This window comes from Xiphophorus maculatus, chromosome 7, assembly GCF_002775205.1.
Source record: "Xiphophorus maculatus strain JP 163 A chromosome 7, X_maculatus-5.0-male, whole genome shotgun sequence".
Taxonomy (NCBI): domain Eukaryota; kingdom Metazoa; phylum Chordata; class Actinopteri; order Cyprinodontiformes; family Poeciliidae; genus Xiphophorus; species Xiphophorus maculatus.
In genome coordinates this window covers 21,329,000-21,351,403 of record NC_036449.1, presented here as the reverse complement: position 1 = coordinate 21,351,403, position 22,404 = coordinate 21,329,000, and the positions used below count along the sequence as shown (strand labels likewise).

The window sequence follows — 22,404 nt, the reverse complement described above, 5'->3', positions numbered from 1 at the left end:
CCCTCCTACTCTCACTCTTTCCTTTGATCATGAAACCTCAGTAAACAGGGGCAGGACTTACATGAGTGACAGCAAGCTGCTCTCATCACTTTCCTTTGGCACAGTTTTCCAACAGCAAAACATTTGAAGCATCCAGCATTGTGGAGAATTACATCAGCTCTAGGATTGCATATTTTTTGTCAGCCAGACTATGACTGTGTCTTAGAGCTAGTAAATAATCCTTAAGTGCTCCTTATTTGACCTCAGATTGATTCGCTGGATATAAATCTTGTTACCGCACACAGAAAGTCAAACACCATAATGGAAGTGTGAAAACAGTCTGTTGTTGCATACCAAGATGGTCTCTGCCAGCAAATCAAACATGAAAAACATAAGCATGAATCAAACATTAAAACAATACATCATTCTAAACTGCTTTGCACAGGTTTTTTTTATTTAAGAAATGAATGTAATCCCCCAGTGATGCCTAAAGATTTCCTCTCATGTTCTGCTTCAAACTGTAAGCTTACATACAGCACATCATGTGGGTGTAATTTAAAGCCTCTTTAATCCCGTCAGTGTTTATGATCTTATTCACTTTAAAAAATCATTAATTATGTAGAGTTGCAGGCATTTTTCACAAGCTAAACTGCCTTTATAGACAACACTGTTTCATGTCTTGTGGAGCCAACTTAAGCATTTCAGTTTTCACAAAGTTTTAAGGTTTGATTTTGGCTCTCTATTTACAAGATAATACAGTTTTTGCTGTACTACTTACTCTAACATTGAACCTTGGAGCATGTGGTGAAAAGATAAAATATGGGTCAACTTACATCTGGCTTTGGCCTGACAACCACAGTTATTAAGAAAATCATCTTGAATGTGTATGAGCTTGATGTACCAAAATTATATTACTTACTTTCTCCACTTATTTGTTAAGAAAGTTGCTAAACTGAAAGGTTTGTTGCTCTAGCAGATTAGGATCAAATAGATTCAATCAGTGCATTAACAAATGGGTAGCCTGTTTGAGGTATGCATCCTGTTTTCATTGGACTCTGAAAAGAGGATGATGGGGAAAAGAGACAAGTGAACACAAAAGAGGAGGATAGGGATCAGACACCATTAGCAGCTGATGATCTATATTATTTTTCATATGTCGTCTTTGGTTTTGATTCTGACAGCCAGAAATGTCCTTACATTTTTTTCACAGACATCGTCTAAGATATGGTGGTCCAGCCCCAGCGTTGTGCCAATTTTAGATGTGTCTCTGGTCCAACACAGCTGATTCAAATGGTCTGATTACCTCTTCAATGTTCTGGAGAGGCACCATCATTTGATACAGGTGAGTTGAACCAGGGAAAACTCTAACAAATGCAGGATATTGGCACTTTAGTACTGAATATGGACACCAATGGACATAGAAAATTAGAGATAACCTAGCCTTACTTGAATGTCTGCTCTTTTTTCCATCTCATCTGAGTGGCTCTGACAAGTTATACCATGTTATTGCTCATTTTTAAGTATATTTTTTTTATATAAGTATAAAAATAAAAATAAATTTATACTTAAAAATTGTTTGAGATACATACATTTTGTTGGAATTGTTTATAGGGTACTTAACAACTGTGTCACTGGTCATTTTCCTAAAACTGCTTTTGTTTTCTGAACAACTTTGACCAAAATAATCATGCAAGATTCCGTTTTGACAGAAAACAATTACTATTAACAAGTTCTCAACAACTGTATTTTTAACTAAAACAAAAGGGCTCATCTCCTCATTTGAATATTGAGTGCTCTTTTTTTCTATTCTATTCAATTCTATTCTATTCTTTACTTTTTCAGGAATGTTCAGAATGTGTTCTTAGCAGAGCAGATGGTTGCAATTCTGGCCGTACTAACTGGTGCAGAGCGATTATGTGTGATGATAAGTTGCTTCCCAGTTGAAAGCCTACCATTAAAGCTTTAATTAAAGCAGTAGCCAAGGCGGGTGACACGTCTGTCACTGATTTCTCGTACCCATGGGAGAAGAAAGAGGGGTGTCTCACACTCACTCTCTTTTTGCCAGAGCCACGTGGTGCACATGTGTGCGACATGAATCTCTGTTTTTTCTGAGTAGCTGGGAAAACCAGATTAAGCTGTATGAACACACGCATATGGAAATATCTAAACTGAGGACAACCAGTGTCGCCTTGTGTGGTCAAATGTCTAGACTACTGTAAGTGTTATTTATAAAGGAGATGGTAGGGGGGAGAACAACACAGTCATGCAGATTAAAGCAACTTCTTAACCTTGTTTGGATGCAAGAACCCCTCAGACTATACATAAACGTTTTTGTGTAACACAGCTGAAAACACCACAATGACACTAATGTGATCTTACACAACAGGGACAATAGACCTGTTTGTGGGCTTTTCTCTTATCTTCCTCTTTATCATCCAAAAGCAGTTCTTGTGCAAGTCTTGACCTCAATGCTCTAAATTGAGTAATAGGTAACCTATACATTTAACTGAAGGGGGAAAAAAGAGCCTAAAAATAATATTATCTGTAGGAGGACATGTGGATAGTCTGGGCTCTGTGTGACTGGCCTATTTTTGGATGATGCAGAAAGATTAATAAAACATGGCAAGGAATAGATGTCATATCCTAGACCTGATTGATGAGTCAGGCAAGGACACCACCTCCAGTGAACTTTAATTTTAGAACTAAGGAGTCCTAAAATATATATATATATATATATATATATGTTGCAAATGTTGTGTGTTTGGCCAATCTCGCTAAGTATTTTAGCACAATTTGATTCTATCCTCCTTGTGCCTCCATGTGTAGAACAGTTACATTAAATACGCTTTCAAGCACCAGATATTTCGTAACATATGTAAAAAGAATATTGTGCTAAACATGCTATGTCTTTGATAACCCTGAAGAGATGAATGGGAGTAGAGTACTGGTCTCCAACTGCAATCCTCAAGACCCAGGGTCCTGCAACTGTTAGATCTGTCTCTGATGTGACACACTTGAATTGAATGGTAAAACTGCATCACTAGCCTCTACAGAGCTTTGCTAATGTGCTAATATTGGAGCAAGTTGTGTTAAAGCAGAGAGACATCTCTCTGGAATGAGTTGCAGGACATCGTGCTTTGAGGATTGGAGTCTGAGACCACTTGTGTAGAGAATGAATAGATGGATAGATGAATGGATATTTCAAAACCATGTTACGTTGTTCAAACATGACAATTAGATTGTAGTAACATAAACAGTATATAGAATGAATGATCATCTTTTTGTTGATTTAACTCATGAAATCCTACTAAATTGTATTCTAATTTGTGGATGACCTATTTTCACATAAACATACTACAATACTTCCCAATGAGCTAACACAAGTAAATGGAAATCTGAAAAATTCAAGCTATTATATGTTGCTTTTCCTAATATATAATTACCTAATTGGAGTTCCCATATAAAACTCAATGGCCCGAGTGTCTCGTCATACAGAAGTAAACTTCTCTCCTTTCCTTCCAATGCAGGCGAAAAATGTGGTTTCTGAAAGTTCAATCATAATAAGTGATAACGTAAGTTAACATGATCCCTTATCAAAACAAAGTATGATTGATGGATGTCATTTCAGACAACTAAGGTGTGTTTAGTTTGACTGGAGCGAGCTATCCAAACACTTTGAGCTGTTTGAATTAATGTTGTATAGCACAATAACCACCAGGAGTAAATGAAGATGGATGAGGGAGCCTTGGAAAACATTCCTCTGTCAGAGGTCACATGTCACCCCACAAGCAGCAGCCTCCAACTAAGTCAACTCAGTGTTATAGTGCCACATTAAGTTTAAGGACTCTTCCACCGGTAATATGATACTGTATGGGACCAAAAGTCAAAATGTCAAACACAGCTGCACATGTTCAACCTGCAGTTAAAGCGTCTTCTGTGTCCTGAAGCCAAAGGACACTTTTATTTTTTTGCATCTCTAGGGAAGCATTCTTATTGCATCTTTGATTTGTGTCTGCCTGTTTACTGCTAATGAAATTTCAGAGTTATCCTGTTTCCTTAGCTGTGCACACCTACAGCATACCTCAGAGAGGATACAGGCATTACAAACCTTGTTCTCCACACTATTTACGTACAGAAATAATTCCCCATAATAATTGTAAAGGACTTGGAAAATCAACATCATTGTGCATTTTTTTCACTTCTATTATTTGTTTTTGCATTTGTTTTTAGCCCTTGCACCGTTTTGGATTTTGTTACTCAAAAATATTAAAGTTTTGTGCATTTTATGTGACAGATCAACACAAAGTAGTCTGTAATTGTGAAATAGAAGGAAGCTGATGCATGGCTTATTATTTTTATGGATGGAAGGATCTCTAAACTCCGACCAGCTTCCGCTTGTGCTAGCATAATACAGCAGCCACCATACTTCACACGAGGTGTAGTGTTTTCAGGGTGACGCATAGCTTTGTTTTTGGAAGACCAAAAGTTTGATTTTATCCAGTTTCTCATATTTGCTGTTTTCCCTACATGGCCTTTTCTTGTGGTGTTCTCTCAACAATCCAGAAATTTCTGAAGTGCAAAACCAAAACCTGTCCTCTCAAAAGATTATCCCATCAAAGCTGTGGATCTGTCCTGCTCCTTCAGACAAATCATGGACTTTTGATTGCTACACTATTATGTTCTCCCTGCCCAGCTTGTTAGTGTTGGGGGAAAATCATGTTTTGGTTCATAATTTGAACACAGTTCCATAAAAGGTTAAAACCTTGGGACATTGTATGATCCTTCTGATTTGGTTCATACTTTTGACAGTTTTAAGTACGGCCTTTCTGTTGTCTCCCTTGGTCTTCAGAAAGAGTTTACCTCACTGATGTCCTCTGACAACACTTGGAGGTCTTCCCAGAACAGCTGCATTTTTTTAAAGATTAATGTAGATTAAAAAGGTCAATTTACTATAAAACTGGGGTTGGTAGGTAATTGGTATCTCAAGATTTTTATTTAGATCTAGCAGAGTAAAGAGTGAAAATTACAAAAATGTATACATTTTTTGGATTGGTATGTTCAGAAATAAATAAAATGATGCATCCTTTTCCTTCCATTTCTTAATTATGCACTACTTTATGTTAGTCTAACATACAATATTAATAAAATACGTTAACATTTGTGACATTAACATCACAAATTGTCGTGTGGTGGCAAGGAGCAGAGGGGAATCTAAAAGGATGTAGACTTTTGCGAGTAATACTTTCCATGTGGTAATGATGTTCTAACAATATGTTGGTTTTTAACACAAGTTTCAGGAATAAATTAATCAGAAATTGGCAATTTTGCATGAATGTTAATGCTTGGTTTGCACCATTTAAAAATAACCTGTTCTTCTTAAAACTCTCTGTTTATACTGTATGTATCTGTATTTGCTCTTTAATGTCAGCTTCTCTTGAAGGATTTCACAGGGCCATTTTTTCCCTTTGGCAAAGAGGAGACTTATAAAACATTTCTTTATCGTCAAAAAATCACATTTTCCCTTTCTAGCTCCACTTACACAGATAAAACTAAATAATTCATATAGGACACATTTGTATTGATAGTGTATAATCCTATGAAATGGTCAGTTTATTCTCCAAAGCCACTGTAACAGTTTTGTCAACACAGCCAGGTTGGAGAATTGCTTATGCGTGCTTGTATATAGCTTCACCCGGCAAAGAGTTCCCCTCTTAAACTAAACAAAAGCTCCCCCACGTGTCTGTTCATCATCACAAATAGCTCTCCACCACAAGATCGGGAGCACATCGTGAGGAGCTTGAGTGATGACCTACAGTGAAAATACAGAAAAGACAGTGCCTTGCAATGGATATTTAGTGGAAAGAAATAATAACAAAATGGAGACTGTTTTGCTGACACATCTGCAGCGGGTTATACAGGCTGCCAACTGGCAGCTATGACGATGATGACATATTGACAGTGGCTCTGCGGGGAAACTCCCAGCTCCATCACTTTGCGAAGCTAGGGGCAAGAAATTTCTTCTGTGGGGTTTCGTCGGGGGAAATTTCGACAGTCTTGATGACGCCTGCGGGCCTCTTGGATGAGGATGGATGAGGACATTTGGCTGTCAGTATTGAGGATCCCTATCTGGCTCTGTCAGAAGCCCACTGGGGAATGAGAAAACACCAGGGGCCTGGTCTCAACAGGCATATGTAGCCATGCTCTCATGCATTTCTCCCCATCATCCTTATCTCTCACGGGACGGAATTTCTGCTACTTCTCACTTGTCTGCGAGTTGCTATCTTAATGCACAAATGCTTACATTTTTGGGAGAATTTAATCTTCTTCAGTCACCGCTTGTTACTTTAGTGCAGAGGAGCATATGAAAGAACACTCTATGGAGCTGAAGGGCTCGTAATGAATCAAATCTTTTTTTCCAGTGGAGGTAAGTGCAAATAGAGGTGCCAAGAGAGCCACTTTAGATGATTGGGAAGAACCTACAAGAGCCTTTTTGTGAGACAGCCATTGATTTCACTGTCTTTCTCTGCCTGCCTGCATTGTTCAGGGCCTTCAGGCAACTGTCTGGTATCCCACAACAAACATGCTTTGGGGATTGAGTAAGTCACAGCACAATCCACAGGATACTTGATTATCAATCAATATGACCTTCTAAAGCACTGATTTTTTTTCTACTTTTTTCTTCACTCTTCTGCATCTTGAGGCCTGCAGGCTATCCTGCCCACTGGGTAATGAAGACTTTAAGCACCCACAGAGCTTAAGAATAATCAGAGTGTCCTTTGGAAAAGATCACAGCAGGTAAATACAGTGGCTTGCGAACTTATTTATAGCACCTGCACTTTTTCAAATTTGTTTTGACTACAACCACAACAATTCAATGCATCACTCACAGGACAAGAAAACAGCCCTGTGAGAGAATTGGTGGAGTGTTAGCTCCACAAATTCAGGCATGAGAAATTCAATTTGACGTTTCCCACAGTCCATGTAATGGACACAGCAAAGCCGTGGAAGAACATTATTTGGTCAGATGAGACGAAAATTGATGTTGATCCAAATATCGATACCAAGGTTGTTACTGGTATCAGATCAATATGATGAGACTGATACTTTTGTTCTCAGTTTCTCTTTTGCATGTCCAGCAAATTACTCAAATTTCCTCACAGAGTTTATGCCAGTGCATATGCAGGAATTAAAATATCAAGAGCTTACATTTTCAATTTGAGACTAGGATTTCATACCTCTATGTTTGCATTCAAAACATCTGCTTTCTCTCAAACACAATCTGTTTAATTCCTCCATAAGTGCATCTTTACTCCAACATAGTCTGTGCAAACAGCGCACCCCTCTCTCTCGGCTCTCTCTACTTTCACAGTGTAATCTGTGATCAGATTTGCAATTTTAGCAAGCTGATTAAACTATTGTTATCTATTCAGACAGCTGAAAAAACATCTTACTCCACTTAAAAATATACACTTATGTAAAGATATATACTGTATCTCAAACATGAAATATTAATATGGTTGAAGATGATTACAATTCTGTGTGAACTATTGAAAGGAAAACAACATTTCTCTTTAGGCTACAGATTATAGTTAAAGAATTAATTAACCATACAAAAAAGTGTGTGTACTAGGAGGTAAAAAGGGAATTATTTAATAGGTAATACAGGTAAAATCAGTTATTTGTCTTATAACTGAAGTCAAAAACCAAATGGTAATGATAATGACATTTTGAGAAAATAGTATCTGTATTGGAATTGGTATTGGTGTTACTGATCCTGTATTTAGTTGGTATAGAATCAATACCAACTAACCCAGTATTGCACATTTCTGGTTTTGGGAAACATGAAATTGATATGTGTGGCAGAAAAGTAACACTGCACATCATCCAAAAGACAACCTCCATGCAGTGACATGGGGCGGTCGCAGCCTTATGCTGTTAAGATGCTTTTTGTCAACAGAAGAAAACCTGTTAAAACCTAAAACAAGGGCGTTTCACTTTCTATCAGCACAATGACCCTAAACAAGCTGAAAGGAATTTGAAATCTCAAACGCCAATGCTCTCTATCCAGCTTGAGTAAGCTTATGCTCTTTTGCAATGGAAAATGTATATAACAATCCATCATTGGAGGTTTAAAGCTGGTAGAAACATAAACCACAAGACTGACAGATGTAGTTGCAGGAAAAGGTGGTCCTTATGAAATATTGACTCGGGGGCTGTGTGAATACAAATACATGCCACATTTACTGATTTTCACTTATTACCTTTCTTACTCGACAATTATACAATTTGTTGGTCTTTTTGCGTAAAATCCCCCCAAAAATATTGAAGACTGTATTTGCAAATGGACAAAACTCGAAAAAGGAAAACAGCGAGCAGTGTATTAAAATATAAATATGTACAGTATGTGTAGCCCATTAGTGTGATATTACATTCTTGGGCAACTCCTTGGTGAACCACTTAAATCAGTCCACAAAATCTCAGGAAGAGTGTGAAAAAAATGAACTTGTGCTTAATAAACAATTACTACCGTCCTGGGAAATTGAGACCGGAATGTTTTCATTTTCTCCAACTCAGAACCGCTTCCCTAATTGGGTCACGTGGGCTCAGCAAGGAAGTTGTCAGGCTTCAGAGGCTTTTATGTATGCCTGGCCGCCACATCACAGTCTAGGGCAGTGACCCTCACTGTGATGCCCCCACGAGGCCCTTTATGGTACAGCTGTTTGACAACTCAACCCAGAAGCCCCACTTTCCCAGAGAACCCTAAACTCTGAGGTGAAAAGGTGACAGACAGCAAAGGGCTGCATAGCTTGAAATTATGGTAAAGTTTTACAACTCTCTATAGATCTACTTAGTGGCTGCTAAGAAGTAGCCATTTGGTATATCATTTTGAAAAAAGAAAAAAAAAGGAAGCTGAAAACAGTGCTGTAGATTAAATGTGCTGTCACACTGAAACATGCACCTGAATGCAGCAACATATTATGGAATGCGGTAACATTATTAGTTTTTGGTCAATTGTGTATGAGCTTCATGTCCTAATTACCTCGATTGGCTGCACCTGTGAAAAAATGGATATATGGTGACATTTGCGAAGAATTTCACAACACTGGAGAGCTGTGTGCTCATATGTTTATGGAGCATTCCTCAGTTTTTAAGTATTCAATACAACCTGTTTAGTTATTGAATTATTCTCCATTCTTATGTGCGCCATATGCAAGCTGGGAGCAAAACCATGTTATTGTTCTGACTATCTAAAGTCTCTGATTTACATATTTTACATAAACAAGTTGATTCATGTTTATAGGTCTAATTATGCCACACCTTTAGAAACTCAGTGCTGGTTTATGAACTCAAATGAGGTGAGATTTATTTTTCTGTCCAAGCAATATTGACCCGATATATGAACCTTAAGAGGTCAGGCCACCATTCTGATCCAGATGTTGAGAATTTACCAGATGTGGCGCACCTGCTGGGATGGGAAAGCTGATTAATGATGAGCAGCAGCAGAGAATGACTTTTGTTTCTGTCCTTTGACATGGACTGATAAATGTAAATTTATCTGTGACTCTGCACAGTCATTTCACACTTTGGAATGAGTGTGGAATGAAAAAGAACTGCAAACATTTTGAAGTCTGCCTAAGATGTTAAGATGATACTACACAATTACACATAAATTAAGAAAATGCAAATGTGTACAATGTGTTTCATCTTAGTGGTGAAAACTGAATTCAGCGTGTGTTTTCAAAGTACATAAAATTTTGAAAGTGTCCGAAATAAAATGTGTGCTTGTAACTCACAGTGTGTTCATCCAATGTGAGTAACAAATACAAACTGCTCATAAAGTAGAACATACTTTATGAGCAGGGCTATGTATTAGCCCTGTCATGGTAGATTATTTTTTAAATGAGCAAAATAGATCAAGCTGTGTTATCCCACTTTTCAAGTTTTGTTACCAGTTCACATGTGTATTTAGAGCTAGAGGTTGAGAGGACTGTTTTGAGTTGCCATGGTAACAAGTGAACCTCCACATCAGCAGTGTTTAGTTCCTTGTATCTCCATGTCCATTCTGACATGGAGATACAAGGAATCTCCATGTCCCTTTCTCTGCTTAAAAGTATCCACACAACATGATGCTGCAATGGCTTTCTTGCCACTTTTCCATGAAAATACAAGTTAACCTACTGAAGGATTCTCCTTCCTGGGCAGTCAAACTCTACAAATCCTCCAAAGCTACCAACGAGCTCCAAGCTGCATCTCTAATTGATGTTTCCTATGATGGGCCTGTAAGTTAAGGTGGATGGCCATGTCTAAACTAGTTTGTTTTGTCTTACTATTTACATTTTGGATGATGAATTGAACACTGGCCTGCAAGATATTCAAAGCTTGGGCTATTGTCTTACAACCTAACCCTGCTTTAACCTTCTCATATATACTGTCTGGTATATTCTTTGGTTTTCATAATGTGGTTTGATCACTTATATTATCGAATAAGCCCTGAGGCCTTGATAGAACAGCTGGATTTACTCCATTTACACATTTTACACAGATTGGCACAGTTTACTAATCAGATGATTCCTGAAGTTAATACATCTTATTTAGGGGTTCTTGACTAAATGGGGCTAAATACAACTGAACGCCACATTTTTCAGAGCTTTCTTAAAAGCTCATTCAAAATCAAATTATGGGCCTCTTCACATGAAAGAGGCGTTAACATGATATAAAATTAAATAAAAACAAACAGACCTTTCTAGTTGTATTGTAAGAAAACATGGCAGCTTGTAAAGAATATGCATATAAGTACATCTGAGATAATTAGAATATCTCATTTTGTCATGTTAAATGTAAATGTATCAAAAGAAGAAAGAAAGAAGCCACCTTTTCTACTCAGTCAACCCTGCTGTCAAGATATGCATGTAGCATCACACAGCTGCAAGTCAGGAAAAGGGGTTACATCTGTTTTCAAACCTCTTTTCTGACCTGCCAATTTCAGGCTCCTCCTTGTTGCTCTGTTTTGCATGTCAGAGTTAACCCTTCTCTTGCTCTTCTTAATATATATACATGCACATGTGAAAGCGTGTGTATATGTGCTTGCCTTAAGGCAGCTCCGGTGGCAGTGGCTTCCAGGGGAATTGAAATTAATGACTGTAATCAGAAGCAAACTGCGAGCCATGCAAGGGCAATTAATACAAGCAATGTGAGCAGAGCTGGTGGTTCGGTCAGCCAGGCATGGCTGGAGCTGAAGAGATGGAGGATTAAGATGCAACCACAGACAAATCCCACCGTTTTTTTCTACACACAGCAGATGTCCACGGAAGGAAAGGCAGTGGGGGCCTGGCACGGACATGCATCCACCATTCCGGCCACTTGGTCGGCCCAGCCCAATGCAAGCTGACAACCTCCTGGCAGCTCTCAGATAACACCATCTTCACTGTTTAGTTTAAGAGCCAAGGGACGGAACTCACAGGGGCCCCTGCGTTGCATACGAAAGGGACTCATTGCAAAGCTTCACAGTGGAGCCACTATGTGTGAAAGAGAGAGATAGAGGGGGTAAATAAAGAGATGAAGAGGGGGAGGGAGCTGTGTGCAGGCTCTTCTCAAGTACATCTCAATGTGAGAGAAATTTTTGTAACCCCATTTTGTCGCATCCATGTTTTCCATCAAAACCATCCCTGAATGCATGAAGTCCCTATAAATAAAAACCCTCGATCCAGTTGGTCCTCCCAAAAAGGAGGGCTCTGCTTGTTGTTTTCTTAAATTGACACTAAACGAGACTGTCACCGCCCAGGATCTTTTCAATCAGGCCAGTCTTTGTTGCTTTGAGTGGCGTCCGCTTCCCCGGCAGTCTCGCGTTTCCAGTGTTTACGTGAGATAATGATGCATGTGTAAGGAATACACCGGCAGGCACAGAGAGAGGCTGATTTCAGCTGCGGTGGATGCCTCACCGGTCCAAAACAATTTGCGTTAAACCGGAGCGATGATGTCACCTTAGACAAAGGGAGCTGCAAGGAAAACAGATGCTGTAGGGTAAATCTGTGATACACGTGCATAATATATGATCAGGCACGCATGAACCAAGTGACAAGAAGTTGAAACTGTCAAACAAACACAACGTTCTGTCATGTCTTCAGGAAACACTTGATAAAGAGGAAGATCTCGTGTCTTTTAGCTGCAGCCAAAAGATTATTTCTAATATAATGTTGTTGATATGAAGGATGACTGATTTGCATTGAAGCACAGCCGTGATTAGGTTCAAACAAAAACCTTAAGGCGTGACACAGATGTTAGTCAGCTACATTTTGAAGAAAAGAGGAAAAAAAGCAGCTAGAGTGTTAGGTTAGAGAGCTTTAACACCAAACACAGTTGACCTCGTTTCCTCGTCAGTGCAGTTCCACTGCGTACATGTTTATGAAACACTGCTGGGTTGGAGGGCAAGTCGAACAAAATGACAAAACAACTCTGTCAAACTTTGATTGAATTGTCCTATAACACTTTCTTTCTTTTTTTTTTGTCTTTTCTTTCGGAAGGAGAAATATCACAAGCCATACTGACCGAATTGCTTCCCACCCATAAATCCCGCTCTTTGTTGTCTGGATAATGCAGCGCCTGGAGAACGTTGTGCTAAAGCTGCCTCTCACACCCTCAGCATCGCAGATAAATTACTGACACTTTGGTAACTTGTGAAATGCGCACTCTTGTGTTTACGGAAGCCAACAGTTTAACATGTCCGTCTTTAAGAAGCCCCATTACTTTAATGGAGGACAATTCAAGCATGAAAAATTTACAGTTTTCCTCACGGACTTGGCCAGATAGAGATTGCCTGCTAACATCAGCTCACTGAGATCCCTCTTATAAATTGATGGGTTTCCTCAATAGTGTTAAAAGGTTTTTTCTTTATTTTCTGTCTCCTTTTTTATGGATAGGGATCAAAGAGGTTGTTGTCTATGGTGCAGTTTGTCTGCCCTCTTGTGGCATCATGTTGTCAAAGGGTCACATCAAGCTGACTCACTGTTGGCACGACACTAATATTAAACAAATCTGTCTGTTTATACCTTTACATGTCAAATTTTTAACATTAAACAGTAAATGTCTATACACTGATGAAACAACTCATTGTACAATAAATGAAAGCTCTATATTTTAGAAACTGGATTTTTTTAGACATATATATATACTGCTCAAAAAAATAAAGGGAACACTTTAAGTGTTAAACACCTGTTTAAGTGTTCCCTTTATTTTTTTGAGCAGTGTATATTGAACAGTTGTACTGTAAGCATATTTACATTAATAAAACTGGTTAACAGTTATTTACAGAAGTCTCAAATGTAAAATCTTAATTAGTGAATCATTCTAGTTAATTCAAATCTAAATTACATTAGAAATTTTACGGTTTCTGTTTTCGTCAACATAGAAATGAGGAGAGCTACAAAAAACAAAACTGATAAACTGAACCACAAAATATACCTGTATACTTAGCGAATCATAGCTCAAGCATGCATTTTAACAACAGTTTTTAAATACAATACTTAATATTTTAAGGCCTTATTTACTGTATTAAATATGCTTAAAAAAAACTAAATTGCTACAAGACATCAAAAGTAAACCACTTTGTACTGACAAAGTGTAACCTTCTGAATTCCACATAATATTCAAACTGACATAATATGACTTGATGTTCCCATCTGTGCCATTTTCTGACATTTAGACATGTGTAACATACAAAGCATGCTAAGATGGAAAACAATGTTTAACAGTAGAAACTCCCTAAAATACCAGAAACATAGTTCAACATCTGACTGTTATATTTACAGTCATGGTAAAATGAAAGTAGAACACTTTAGAGGGTTTAAAATATTTCATGTGCTATAAATATACTATATATATATATTCTACTTCGCTTTTTGATATTTTTCCTCCACCTAGGATGTTTTCACTTTTTTCTATGACTATGTTGCGTGGTTTGATACCCCCAAATTGATTTTCTGTGTACTTGGTAGATGCTAATAGTAGAGGCATTATTCATACAAAATTTATTGTTATTTTTCTTCTATTAAAAGATCATTTTTTTCTAACTACTATTTCAGCCATGTTAAAATGTTAAATAGTAAATATATAAAAGTATCAGACTGTCGGCATAAAGTGTTTGTTAACATCCTCTCACTAATGGGGATATTTTTTACATCAAATCAGACTAAAATCAAAGTGAAAAGCAGAAAAATATAGTTTTTAAAATTAACCATCCTCTTTCCATGATTCAACACCCTCAGCCTATTTCAAAGAGACATGAGTGTAAGTTTTAGGCACGTTTCTTAACGAGAAACACACTTCCCTATTAGGGGAAAGAAGAAAAAAAATAATAATCTGAAGACAAAACCATGACCAGACGCCACTGCTGTGGTATTTTCAAATCTGTGCGTCAGCGCTGTGCCCATGCTCCAAACCGCTTATTAAAACTAAGAGAAGCCAAGTGCCATGAAGACAGAATGCAAGCAGCATGTTATTCTTTCGAAGAGGTGAACAGGCTGAGATCAATGGCGGCAGCGGTTTCCTCTCACCACAACTATGGTGCTGTAAAGAACAAGGAGGCGTGTGGCTCAGACCCACAGAGTAACAGAAATTAACTATTCCAGGGCCCTTTAAATGAGGCTGCCAAGAATAATTTCCCACATGTAACAGTTCCCACAAAAGCCACAGAGGCATGCTGGCATACTGTACTCTCCACAGACCCTGCATGCCCTCCCTGGGGTGACTCAAGAGAATCAATAAAAGTTCAGTGCTGCTGCATCAATAAAGAATTATGAAAAAGCTTGCGAAACAAAGATGATTGTTTGTGTTACTACATTGGTATATGTAGCTAACTGCCTTCCTAGCAATATTCTGAATTCATCTAATTAATAAATAGGCTGCATCTGTGTCATTCAATTAGTTGACCATGGACGTTGCAACATCATTCAATGGGAGTGATTTTCTTTAAAAGGAAAAGGGAAGCTGGTCAAAGCTGATGGAAAAACAGAGGGAGCCAAATAGAGGACAAGAAAACCAGACGTTCAAAAATGCTTTCCATCCAAACCAGATCTATGCTGGGAAAACTTCACATATCTAAATGTCCAAATCTGGTAGAAAATTACCCCTCCCAAAATCTACTGCTTTAAATAAAAGCAACTGGTGGTTTTTAGACGGCATTGACTCAGAGGGATGAATGCTAATATAGACCAAGTCATTCAGTTTTATTTGGGGGGGAAATAATGTGTCATTTCCATCTCACTTTCACAATTATGAACTGCTTTGTGTTGGTTTATGACATAAAATCCCTCTCTACGTCATAGAACTTTGAGGTTTGTAATGCAGAAAAAATGTAAAAAGACTTTAGGGTTCAGAAGTTTCACAAGACTCCGTAAATGTTATATGGTGTGACTAACATGTAACACAGAAAAAAGTGTGATTGGAATACTTTTTTAATTCCAAGATTAATTATTTGACTTCAATTCCTCAAATGATGATTACTCAGCTGTTGTTCCATTAAAAAGTCTGTGTTAATGATGATGAGCTGGAGCATCCCCTGCCTCCTCCTACATGTATGACCCATTTACACCAGATTCAAGTGTGACGTCATGTCTATTGCACCATGTGTGTTGACAACTGAGATAACCCAGCCCAACAAATTTGGGATCTGAGTTATTAGCAGGCTCTGTACCAAGAATAAAATATGATACCTGGTGTAATTGGGTCATGATTTTAACCCTCACATTCCTGACATTTCTCTCTACGTTTCAACATATTGTGTTATTAGTTGACATTTCCAGAAGTTACTCATTTTAGCTGCTGATAATTTGGCTTCTTTCATTTATGTTACGTGTGTTATCTGGCACATAATAGTTTCTCTTCCCAAGCACAGTAATCTATTGTTTTGGTTAATAAAGTTACCTTACTTTTACCACAAAACTGTTATATTACAGCAACAAAGACTGCTCCTGTAAGGAAAACAGCAGAAAACATTAATTGATTAAAAACAAAATTCCAAACACATTAATCTTGGTCCTAAGACTGTAGCTCACATAACTTCAGAAAACCACAAAACAAATTACTTCAGTAAGTGCTGCAGTACTAGAAGTCAGAACTCTAGTTAGCAAAACATGTAAAATGAAGCATCATGAGGATCTATGGCGATGTTAAAGACACTGTCAAACTTAGCAAAATAATGTGTTATATCTTTCAGTTTAAATATTCCCCCTCTTTATGTAGTCTCTTACAACTTTATTGAACAATTTTGAACTGTTAAACATTTTTTTGCATTACAATAGAACTGCAAACATTTTAGATATTTGCATATTTCACTTTCAAACAGTTTGTGGCAGAATAATGCACCGTATCACATTTTTGTGAATTAGATAAATATTTTACATGGATTTAAAAACAATCTTTGGCAGTTGTATTTAGCCTGCTGATTTGTTTGTAAACTCACCTTTGGCTACAATTGTAGCTGCAAATATTTTGGGGTATGTTTCTATCAGCTTTGCACAAAATTATTCACATAGTTATTTTTTTTTTTACAAAATGTCTTAAGCACAATAGGCTTGAGCAGAGACCATATGTAAAACAACAATTTTCCTACCTTAGGAAAAAAAATATATCAGCTGTATTTAGATCTAGGCTAGTCTAACACATGAATATGTTTAGTTTTCTTTTTCAGATTGAAGGAGAAACGCTGCTCCAGTCCTCACTCTTTTGAAGTCTCTGACAGGTTTCTATTCTGAATTTTATTGGCCATCTACTGCAAATGGTTGCTATAAAATGTACCTCAACAATAAGACTTCTACCTATTATAGAAATCAAATAAAAAATCTTAAAATAACAGTTGAGGTAAAGAATGTGATTCCTCAAAGATGCTTTTCAGAGAAATATTTGATGAAAATATTTTAAAACTTGCCTACATATCTGGCACACCTACTACAGTCCTTTGCATTAGTCCACTTGATTTATTTCTGTTTATATGTATGCCCAACAGAAGATCAATAATCATGGGATAACCTTTACTCATCAAAAGAAAGCAACATAAGTTTTATTACATTATTATCAGTTTTGCCTGGGACTGCAATGTCATTGAGACAAAACTAATAATCAAATTTGTAGCACTTACTTCTAATTACAGTATAAATGTACACAAGTCAACTCCCTCTTGTATATTACATATTTACAAAGGTATATTCAAGAGTGCATCCACAGAATATATTATCTGACAGCACAAGCTGTCAGATAACATTGCAGCAACATGACATTTACTTAGTAAAAGCTTCTAGCAGGAGAGCAACAGAATTGCTGCATTTGTAAAAGCAAAGAAATACTCTAAAGGAAATGTAAAAATTTGTCATGCCTCGATTTGCATTAACTAAGCAAAACGTTCCTCTCCCCCAACCCAAATTCAGTATCTGAATTCAGTGTCAGTATCAGAATCTGTTCAGGCAACTCAGCTAAGTGTGTATTAAAGTATGCACACCCCATCAAGTAAAACATCCCTGGGTAAAAAGTGCAAAAGATATCCAGTGTTATGATGACTGCTATCAGCTGCAAAGAAGCTGCAGTTCACTGGAGTTGTAGTTTAAAGCAGGAGCTGCTACCTCTGTTCCTCCAATGGCATCCTGTCCTCTAATCTTTAGGTTGACAAACTTTATCTTCCAGCTGTTTTCATCCAGGGGTGAGCGGATGAGGCCGAATATCTGCTCGAAAATGCCAAGACAGGACTGGTCTCTGTGGATGGTCCCAGCCACACCCACCAGAACCAAGCCATGGGGGGAGGCCACTGCCCTAAGGCCGTGAGGGTCCAGGTTAGGACTGAAGACAAGGTACTCTCTACTGGTCAGGGCCAAGAGACGAAGGCTGACCAGTTCAGCCCCTTGGAACTCCTCCATCTGCTCAGTCGTAGCTCTGAAAAACACACAATAATCAATTTCCTTTAAAAGAGACATCTTTTTTCCTCCCCATTGGTTTAATATTCCTACCTGGAAAGAAGCCGTAGTTTCACATCTGGCCAGAAATGCTGTGGCCCCCAGTCTTGAGGCTGTTGGCCCAGTGAAGGATTCTGACTGTTCAAGAGCTGAAAGAACCACTGGCAGAACTGCTGTCCCAGAATCAGTGGATCAAAGCCAACCTGGGTTTTTATATCATTGGAATCAGATGTTGTAGGCTGTTGCTGCTTGGCTTCATCCACCTTTAATGAGTAACAGAATTTAGTCGTACACCACACTTTATGCAGCAATACATACTTCAACTGTCAACTCTTTCTGTAAAAGAGACATTCAAAATAAAAAAAACAAACAATAAAATTAGTGACTATAGGGATTTCTTTGGAGACAAAACAGGAATCAAAGTGTCTAATTATACAATTTAATTAATATACAATAAAAAATACATTAGAATTATATTATTTCAAAGGTCACAATTGGTATGGTATTTAGCAAGAAATCAATGTTTAAAATACAAGTATACACACTTCAGACACTTTTTTTCCTCATCACAGTTGTCATTTCGGCAGACATATTACAGTGTGGGAAATTCATGCCCCCTGAACTTTTTCCACCCTGATATGTTACAACAAAATACTTTATTGTACTTCAGTTAGATTTTTTTAGTACATAGGGTCCAGCTAAAAGTAATTTAAATCCTTAAAGGTTTGCTAGAGAACATCTTTTGGAGCACTCTTCAACACACTGTTCAAAAATATAAAGAATATGGCAGACATACAAACATAATATGAACGTTGAATGCTATTTATTCATTGTTTAGGATAATTTTAGTTAGACTGTGTCTTTTATTGTTACTCAATGTTAGTAACGCCCTGTCTTGTATCACTGTGGGATAGTGAGAAACGTCATTTCGATTCCCTTGTATGTCTGGACATGTAAGAGGAATTGACAATAAAGTTGATTGATTGATTGATCCAACTAAAATGACAGACCAGGAAAGGAGAGCATGAATCAGTGAAGGAACCAAAAGACCCAGATTACGTCTGGAAGAGCTGCTAAGATCCACAGCTCAGGTGGGACAATCTGTAGACATAACTCTCAGTTCTGCAAACCATAAACCTGGCCTTTATTGATGAATAGCAAGAAGAAAGTCATTAGTAAAAGCAAGACATTCAATATGTGTTTCAAGTTTGCCACAGCTTATGGAAGGGAAACAGCAACATATGAGGGAAAGTGCATTGGTCAAATACGTAGATGTTTCATGGTAAGTCAAGAATACACAACCAGTGCTTGAGTGGAATGTCTAGATAAAAACTTAATGTTGCAGTCAAAGTGGCTATGATATTTTCCTAGACACACTCCATTTAATCTGACTTTGTGAAGAGGACAAGGCATACATTTTTAGATGCGTAGTTGCAAAAACGTTTCAGTGGGTATTAATACTTCTGCAAGAAACAATAGTTAATGAGTCTCAGAAAATGTTAGATTTTTCATAGCTGAATGGAATATATATTTTCTTTCGAAGTAGAGTTCTGTAAAACAATTGTTAATAGATAGTAGGGGATAGATAGTAGGGGATAGATATTTTACTAAAGTGAGTGATGAGGGGGATGTTCTTTTACAGGGATTGAATCCCTTAATAGAGTCTTTTAAAAAATGTCAAACTAACAATGTTTGACTGTTGACTTTCATATCTGAAATAGAATATGTCCCCCTTTTATATAAACTCAAATACATACAGTTTATCTATCTAGCTTCAGATATGAAGCTGTTGTTTCAGTGACTCTCATACTGAGTGTCTGTATGAGATTCTTGGCATATAACTTAATATGTTATTTTTGTGGTATTTAGGCAAACATTTACAGCCAAAAATATGTAACATTATCCAATTTCTTTTTATTCACAAGAGCATTTATTTTTTTACTGCTACTTAAATAACCTGAAGTAAAACACACACACACACACTGTATAGGGTATATACAGTACAGACCAAAGGTTTGGACACACCTTTTAACTGAATGAGTTTCCTTTATTTTCATGACTATTGACATTGTAGATTCCCACTGAAGGTATCAAAACTATGAATAACACATGTGGAATTTTGCACTAAACAAAAAAGTGTAAAACAACTGAAAATAGCCCTTATATTCTAGTTTCTTCAAAGTAGCAACCTTTTGCTGTGATTACTGCTTTGCACACACTCTGCATTTTCTTGATGAGCTTCAAGAGGTAGTCACCTGAAATGGTTTTCACTTCATAGGTGTTCCCTGTCAGGTTAATAAATGGGATTTCTTGCCTTATAAATAGTCATGAAAATAAAGAAAACCCACTGAATTAGAAGGTGTGTCCAAACTTTTGGTCTGTACTGTATATGCATACATACACACATATATATAACATCAATTGTTCTGTCATTGCTCTGAAATAGTTTGTTTTTATTATTGTATTTTATTTAATGTATAGGTGCAGAAGCTGTTGGACTGACCTTAAGCACCTATTTGAATTTTTCTCTTGTTAGGTATGTATCAATTTTTTCATACAAAGTGTGATGGTCTTTGAATGTAAAATTAAAAGACCATAGAAAGGGATTGAGGTTTAAACTAAAGTGAGTGATGAAAGAGAGAGACGTTTTTTTACATATAGCAGATATACATTTTTTCTTTACTAAACATGTATATGTTAAAGACTAGTTATATAGATTATTGTGAATTTGTGTGAAATACCATACCACAATACAATCACACTGAACTCATCTCCTTTTTCTTAGTTCAGTTTGTAACTGTGGAGCAGAAGCTGCTGGACTGATGTTAACTTCCAATTTCACTTTTTCTTTTGTTAAAATAAATACTGTAAGCTTAGGTGTGTCTGTGGTGAAATCAACATACTGGATCTGAAATGAATAAATTAGAACTACATAAACATTTTATAATTTGATGATTTTGTCTGTTCCGAAAGCCAGAGAAAAGTGCTGTAGGGTTGTTTCAAGCAGCTCACAAGTAGCACATAGCAACATGTAGATAATTTGAAATTTAATGGACTATCCAAACTGAACATAAATTAATTAAAAACTCAAATTGCAACTTATTTCAATCATTTATTAAATGCGTCAGAACTTTTACTAACCGTCTTAGGTGCAAAAGTAGCGTAATGTTTTAAATCACACTCATTAAACTACGACTGTATAACCATGGAAACAGAATAGCATCTCATGGTACGCTGCCCTACCGTTACTGACGACCACAGCTCCAGGGTCCTCTTTACCAGCTGGTGTTTCTCGCTAGTTGGCGGCATTGTCAGCCCTTCTTTGACGAGGTATTTAAATATGAGGTCGCGGTGAACCTTTCTCCTTCTGAGAAGCTCCTCTGCACTTTTGGAGAAACTCAGAATTGTTTCCATAGCCTCTGTATGTAAAATTAAAAATGTGTAAGCAAACAGCAAAAAAAAAAAAACAAAAAAAAAACATGTATGCTTTTGTTTTCTCTGGTGTTTTCGCATGCCAAAATATATTCTGTTGTTTTAGGTAAAGGTATACAATGATTATCCAAGTTTACGACATTTTTAAGATCACTCTTAAGATTTTGAAGAGCTTTAGGAATAATCCAGGAAGAGTAGTCCTTTTTAGACTGAAGTCTTACCTGTCACGTTTTCCACGACAATCATCTTATTTGTAACGGTGTCACTAAGTGACCTTAAGTCGACATCTGTCATCGAGCTCAATATCTTTTTAAAGCCAACACGCTCCGTTTCTGAAAGCCCAGACATTATCATAACCAAAATTTTGGGCTTTTCGCCCTTATGTGCACTGCTTGGAAATGCGTCCGTACAGAAACATTTACTTCACTGTCACTGTTCCTCCCATAACAAATATTTTTATGGTTGTGCTGGTGCTGTTTGTTTTTTTAGTTAATTTATCCTATGTTTATACCCCAGGTGTAATTATTATTTCAAAATTTACTTCACGTGTTCATATGATTCCCTGTTGTGTATACATGAGTGTTGTATCGTGTTGTTTTCGAAAAGACCGTTGTAAGAATCCGAGTTCAAGTAAATGCGTCATGAAGGATAATTTGCGTTCCTTGTTGCTTGTCGAACTTTTAGCATTTCCCATCTTATTATGTGTTCTTTTCAAATGTAATATCTATCGTTGTTATGACAAGAAATTTGGTCCTAACTAATTTCTTTGACTGCAAAGTTAATTATATCATATTGATACCGTGCATTGATAATCATGGTCAAACTTAAAAGAAAAGTACAAAAGTTCCAAGTTTACAATGAGCCTCTGAAGGTATCATCAGAAGACAGGCGAAATGAGGAAAGGACGACTCCGGAGCGTCCGTTGTTATGCCCAAAAATGCATGCCTGCCGAGAATTGCATCCCCTGTCGCGGGAGCGCGCATCTTTCTAAACACTCGCATTTTAATGAGGAAACGGACCGAAGACGAAACTTTTAAAGATATTCGTAACAATATCA

At 37.2% G+C, this 22,404-nt stretch overlaps 1 protein-coding gene across 1 annotated transcript; it reads right to left on the bottom strand.

Moving 5' to 3' along the window:
• Positions 1 to 17,012: 17,012 nt before the first annotated feature.
• On the bottom strand, positions 17,013 to 21,744 carry c7h3orf38 (chromosome 7 C3orf38 homolog). The gene is made up of 4 exons (XM_005816924.2): positions 21,569 to 21,744; positions 21,159 to 21,334; positions 17,970 to 18,178; positions 17,013 to 17,895 (listed from the first exon to the last, which is right to left on the bottom strand). The coding sequence occupies exons 1-4, from the start codon at positions 21,699 to 21,701 to the stop codon at positions 17,532 to 17,534; spliced, it is 882 nt and encodes a 293-aa protein (XP_005816981.1). The 5' UTR covers positions 21,702 to 21,744; the 3' UTR covers positions 17,013 to 17,531.
• Between the last annotated feature and the right edge of the window lie 660 nt (positions 21,745 to 22,404).

Coding starts and splice junctions, on each gene's coding strand:
- c7h3orf38 (XM_005816924.2), bottom strand. CDS start 21,701: ATGATAATGTCTGGGCTTTCAGAAACGGAGCGTGTTGGCTTTAAAAAG. Junction 18,179..21,158: donor AGCTGTGGTCGTCAGTAACG/GTAGGGCAGCGT, acceptor TACTCATTAAAG/GTGGATGAAGCCAAGCAGCA. Junction 17,896..17,969: donor AAACTACGGCTTCTTTCCAG/GTAGGAATATTA, acceptor TGTGTTTTTCAG/AGCTACGACTGAGCAGATGG.